The sequence below is a fragment of the Cynara cardunculus genome (assembly GCF_001531365.2).
Source record: "Cynara cardunculus var. scolymus isolate 2C chromosome LG 3, CcrdV1, whole genome shotgun sequence".
In the NCBI taxonomy this organism is placed as follows: domain Eukaryota; kingdom Viridiplantae; phylum Streptophyta; class Magnoliopsida; order Asterales; family Asteraceae; genus Cynara; species Cynara cardunculus.
In genome coordinates this window covers 26614775-26621158 of record NC_037530.1, presented here as the reverse complement: position 1 = coordinate 26621158, position 6384 = coordinate 26614775, and the positions used below count along the sequence as shown (strand labels likewise).

The window sequence follows — 6384 nt, the reverse complement described above, 5'->3', positions numbered from 1 at the left end:
GGTAGGTTTAAATTTGGCTTAGTTATAACCGGTAGTGTACTATGGTTTTATAGATCATACTACTTTTTCTACGTCTCTTTTTAATTTCTAGAAAAAAGCTAGGTGTTTAAAAAGAAGTATTAAACGTCAAGATTTGAACTCCAGTTTTCAAACCCATCTTCCACCAACCCTCATCTCTCTCTCTCTCTCTAGAATCATAAGCAGAACACACCAAGAAGATTTGAAAGAAGGATCTATTGTCATGGCGTTGATGTTGGATAACTCGTGTGAAGGGATATTATTATCATTAGATTCCCATAAATCAATGCCTGCTCCTTTCCTCACAAAAACCTATCAACTGGTCGATGATCCCACCACTGATCACATTGTGTCATGGGGCGAAGACGATACAACCTTCGTTGTGTGGCGACCACCAGAATTCGCTCGTGATCTCCTTCCGAATTACTTCAAGCACAACAACTTCTCCTCCTTTGTACGCCAACTCAACACCTATGTATGTAATTGTTTCTTTGTTTTGGTTGGAGCTTTGATGTATGTTCATCTTCGGGAATACTGATTTTTGGGGTTTTTTTTTATATTTAAATTATTAGGGTTTTAGAAAAATTGTACCAGACAGATGGGAGTTTGCGAATGAATTCTTCAAGAAAGGAGAAAAGCATTTGTTGTGTGAGATCCACCGTCGGAAAACATCACAACCGCACGTTGGGCTAAACCATCACCACTTCACCGGCATTGGCGGAGGAAATGGTTTCTTTTCTTACCCACTTACACGTGACAGCATCTCTCCGACAGACTCCGACGACCACGTATGCTGTGACTCTCCACCACCTCTCTCTTCATCAACCACCACCGGAACTGCATCAACAGCAGCTGGTTTGTTCGGAATCTTTCCGAGTAACAGTATCAGTAGTAACGGCAGAGGTAACTCCGTCACGGCACTGTCTGAAGATAACGAGAGGCTACGGAGGAGCAATAACATGTTGATGTCGGAGTTGGCACATATGCGGAAGCTTTATAATGATGTTATCTACTACGTACAAAACCATGTGAAGCCGGTGGCACCCAGTAACTCATACCCTTCATCTCTTCTCTTACCTTCTACTAATGGCCCATTAATGATGCAAAAACAGCAGCAGCAGCAGCAGCAACAGCAACAACCAACATCCTTCTTCAATGCCGGTAGTAACCCAAATGTGACCGTTGTTTATCCTAGTAAACCTCAGCAGCTGCAACTTCATGATTCGACAATCAACAACATGGTAAGAGATCAAGATAAAGTAAACGTTATAAATAGAACGAAGCTTTTCGGAGTTCCATTGCTATCTAAGAAGAGACTGCATCCAGAGTACGGCAGTGCCAACACAATGGTGGAGGCTCATAAGGCAAGGTTGATTTTGGAAAAGGATGACTTAGGGTTAAAACTCATGCCTCCTTCTCCCTGTTGATTTTTTTTTTCTTCTTATTTTTTGAACAATTTAAGTTCGTTTGACTATTTTACTTACTAATCAAAACCAGTTTTTTCATATCCCTTAATTTAGTTTAATTTATCTGGTCTTGATTATATTTTGCAGTTGGAACAAAATAAGTTGGGACATGTTATGGATCTGTTTAGCATATCTTTCTGTTTTGACATCTGAAACTTTCAGTTCAGTCTCATTAATGCATGTGTCAGTCATCCCTTCTAATAAGACATGTTTGTGTTCAATGCATTAATGGTCACAACAGTATATCCCCATTTTCTCATATCACCATTTCTAGTTTGTCGAATTTCTGGACTCCAGCTTCTAGTTTCTAGCATACCAAATAAATGGGAACTGAGGAGCTGGTTACAGTTCACCAGCTTATTACTTCTACTTTCTAGCTTCCAGACACTAGAATCGTTCTTTACCATCTCATCTTGACATATAGCTAGTTTCTAGCTTCCAGGAAATCGTAACTATATACCCTTGTTGATTTCTCAGGAACTTGTAATTATCCCAAGTTCCGGTTTCGATCTACCGAGAAATTGGAAAGCTTATTTGCCTAGTCTCCAGGTTCAAGAAATCAGAAGTGTTATTCATGAGTTTATTATGACTAGTTACCGGAAATCAGAATCGACTGTTAATTTTATCATGAATAAACCGAGATTTCCAGTTTCTAGTTTTTCAGAAATCCGAAAGCTTATTCGCACTCCTATTTTCTAGCTTCTTTGGAATCAAAAGTTCTTTTCCTAATTGGAAATTAACTTGGTTGAACCTTGTAAAAACATACATCCCCATCATTAAGTTAGATTTCTTTTCTGTGAATTATATCTACAGGTATGCATACACCCACATCAATGAATAGAGATAGATCAAGATACATGTCTTTCTACCCGAAAAGATGGATGTTAAAAGTAATTTAATTTAGAACCGACATAGTACTAGTTTGAAATTAGATTCTCATAATTATCATCAATGTATCTATTTTCAAGATTCAAATCATTTGCAAAGAAAAGTAGTAAGATCTAGAGAAAAGAATGAAGAAATTAAAAAGAGGGTCATCATCATCATCAAATCTTTGTTGTTAAGGTTATGATCTCAAAATACTAATCTGTTCAGCAAAACTCATTTAATTACTTGTTTATTTTCCATATTTTTGGAAGACGTGTACAAGGAAGACAAGAACATGGAAACAAAAACGATTAGTTTGTGTGATTCCATGAAAGCGAAGCATTGGTGATCGAAAAAACATCACCAGCAAAAGTCGGGTTTTTTAACGTTCCAATCAATCAACTCCCCTTCCATCTCTTCTTGCTTCTGATACATCTTCTGACCACCAAAGATAAAAGGAATATCTTTCCCTTTAACTTTATTTTTTTTCCTCTTCCTCTTTGGATCCTCCTCCTTTCTCACTTTCCATCCCCCAATTTCTTTTTAATTAATCTTTTTCTAATATATATATATATATATATATATATATATAAACAGTTAAGCATGCTCATGCATTATAATACTTGATGGACGATCTTATAACCATGCATGTTCGCTGGAATGTTGCACACAGCTAGCCATATAAACAATGGTTGTGCTATGGGTGTATACAAGCATTTTTAGAGGTAGATGTCGTCATAAATAATTTGAGTTAGAAATGTGAATTTCTAAGCACAACACATATATATATAAATAGTATCCGTGAAGAAACATGTTGTACATAGAGTTGTATATGGACAAATAATATTTGGCCTACGTGCCAATAAAGCAAACAACGCTTTGACTATTGTTTTGTAAAAAAGTTTTAATTGGCCACGGTTTCTCATTTTTCAAATACCTTTTACTCATATTTCTTGCTTTTGATCTAAAGGGAAAGCGACTTCATTTTTTTATCGATGATAAATCTAGAAACAGTGTCAAATGTCTTTTTTTTTTAATCCAAAAATATTGTAAATTATCTTAAAATTAAAAAGTAAAAGTAAATAATAAAATATTAAGTTTATCAAGACATAATATCTTAATCAATAAAAAAGAACAAATCAAGCATTTTGCTTTGTTCACCACAAATCAGAGGGATTATTTATAAAGGAAATTTCATCGAAAAATGAGGGTTTTTGAATGATTTTCAATCAAATTTCTCGTTGGTAGAATATGGTTGAAAATGTAGGCTTTCGAGAGATTATTGACGGAATTTTCGACGGGAAGATCAGTCGAAAAAACCCATGAAAAATCCAATCCATTTTTGACAACCATGTCGTAGAATTTTCGATGTAATTTTAAGGGATTTTAGTCTTCGAGGAATTTTCGACAAATTTTGATCTTTGAGGGATTTCGGTGGATTTGATTTTCAAGGGATTTTCTACGTTAATTGGTCAACCATAGTCGACACTTTGTGATGAATTTGCATGGGGTTTTCATAGGATTTTAGACGGATTTTTGTCAAGAATCCATCACAAATTTCATGTATTAAAAAAAATAGAAGTACGTATTTATCTTGTATAGAATCTAAATCTGTCCAAACACAACTACAAATACAACAATCTAAAACTATAAATAGAGTAGTATAAATTTACCACACATAACTACAAATAGAGTAATTAAATTACAAACACAATATGTCTAGCTAAACTCGGGAGGGGGAGGCAGTGGGGTGAAGTGGATTGGAGCAGTGGTGAATATAACGACATGCTCCATCATTAGTCTCATTGTTCATTCTACTTATGTACCAACTGCTCTACCGCTACTTACACATATGTTCAAACGTTTGCTACTGCTTTGCTTACACTATCAAGAAACACGTTGATGACTTATACTTGATGCAATCCGATGCTACTCAATGCAAAAACAAAAATTGGATCCTGAAAGCATAAGCGGTCATGCTCCAAATGCTGGTAACTTTAATGAATCATTTGGTAGTTTTATTATTGGATTCAGAAGATATGAAGGGCTTGATAGTTAAGCTATAGTACGGGTTTGAAGGCACGGAATATACACTTGTATAAGCAAGCTAGAACCCGGAGTCGACAGTTGTTGCCATATGGCACGAGGGTCAAGGAAGTTGCCCTCTTACGAGGTCCTAGGCGCATCACCATTTTGTAACTACGTTTAAGTCTTATTCAACTAGATCTTTTTTTGGAAAAAACCAAGTTTGAGTCCAACTCGGAAATTAAGTGATATGATTTCTGAAATCACTAAGTCTTGACACTTCAAAGATCAGTTCAAAAGGCTTTGGTTCATAAAGTTACATGTTTTTTGAGATTTCGAAGTATGAAGAGTTTAGAAGGCAAATAATCTTATTAACTTCGTTCAGAAATTGAAGTTTAGAAAGCGTTCATTTTTTAAGGCAAAGACTTCATAAGATCAAACTTGGATTCTGAAAGAATACCTCCTTTTGAATTTTTAGTAAATATACCATTTTGTAACTGTCTAATAATTATTAGTTCTGGTAACTGATATCCTTTAAAAGTGTTTTAATTATAGAGTTTTATATACAAGATGTTACAACTTCTTTATGTTCATGTTCAAAATTTCATGATACATAAGCAGATTATGGTCAAAATATTACTTAAGGAAAACAAAATGTACATGATCTCAACTTTTGTCTAGGTTCCATTGGGATTTCTCACAATACACACATAACTTCTTCTTTAACACCGAGCATCATATTAAACCTAAGTATTAACCAAAGCAACCATATAAAGGTTTTTGCAACAAAAAAGGTGTCTGATACACTCATTTTGGGCGGATATCGTGGGATGGGGATGTGGAAAAAACTCTTGAGATAAACATCAAGTGTATGAAATTAAAGAAGAGAAGATGCATGCATGGAAAGTTTCATCGACGATCATTTGTAAAAAATGAATGAAATGTATATTTTTGTAAGAAAAACAAATAAATATGTTTAGTTTTTCCAATACTTGAACATCAGAGCATAGTCTAGATATATGGGAGTACATTAAGCATATAAAGTGAACTATATCCCTTTCAAAATTGTGAAAGACGGATCAAGGATGGAGAGAGAGTTAGGGGCCATTAGGTTGCGGCTTGATGGATTGTATAGCCTATATGACTTATTCGCAGAACCATAAATAGTTGTTCAGTTATGGCTTATACGCCCAGCCGATGACTTAATTAGTTAGAAAAAATAGATGTGTACTCTACATTCAACTATAATTATTCCAAACATGTCCTTGTTAAACCCCAGCCTCCACAAAAGAAATCTCATTGGAATTATTCAAGTTCCTCAAACCTTTCGGTCGGTCATCTCCAAACCATCCTCCTCGTTACCGATCATCTCCACACCACCATTGTAGACCTTGTCACCAATCATCTCCAACAGTACTCCCTTCCTCGTTGTCTTCTTGCATCAAAATTGGTTGTCCTTCTCTCCATCCTTCTCCTTATCGCTCCTTTCTTCTTTATTTTTTAACCTAAAGCTCCAAGTAAGCTTGTAAATCTATGTTCTTTGTAAATCTAGATCTGTTTTAAAATCAAAAAATTTGTGAACGATGTGTTTGCTTATTTCTCGATCTGTTTTAATTTATCAAACCTTCTTGATTTCTTGCTGGAAATCAAAGCGAATGAATTGGGTTTTGAAAATCAAGAAATCAAGATTCTTGATTTGCTGCTGGAAATTCATAAAGCACAACAATATGTGAGGATTGATTTTGGTAATTTTGTACAAAATACATTTTTATCAAACAATTATTTATTCAGATAAAAATATAGACCGGAGTAAAATGGTCATTTCTAACATTTATGGGCTGTTTGTTTACCTCTTAATGATACCATTAAGACTTTAAGGTCTGATTCGGTCAGACATTTTCTTGTTTGGGTAGGGTTTTAAAAAAGGTCTGAATGAAAACTTTACATCTGATTCGCTCCTTCACCCCCTAGCCCTCCATACGATTCAGATGCATATTTTTCCAGGTTT

General features: G+C 35.1%; 1 protein-coding gene across 1 annotated transcript; it reads left to right on the top strand.

The window, feature by feature from the left end:
- The first annotated feature begins 241 nt into the window (after positions 1-241).
- On the top strand, positions 242-1445 carry LOC112510321 (heat stress transcription factor B-4-like). The gene is made up of 2 exons (XM_025115706.1): positions 242-493; positions 591-1445. Exons 1-2 carry the CDS (start codon positions 242-244, stop codon positions 1443-1445), a joined length of 1107 nt encoding a protein of 368 aa, XP_024971474.1.
- The last annotated feature ends 4939 nt before the right edge of the window (positions 1446-6384 follow it).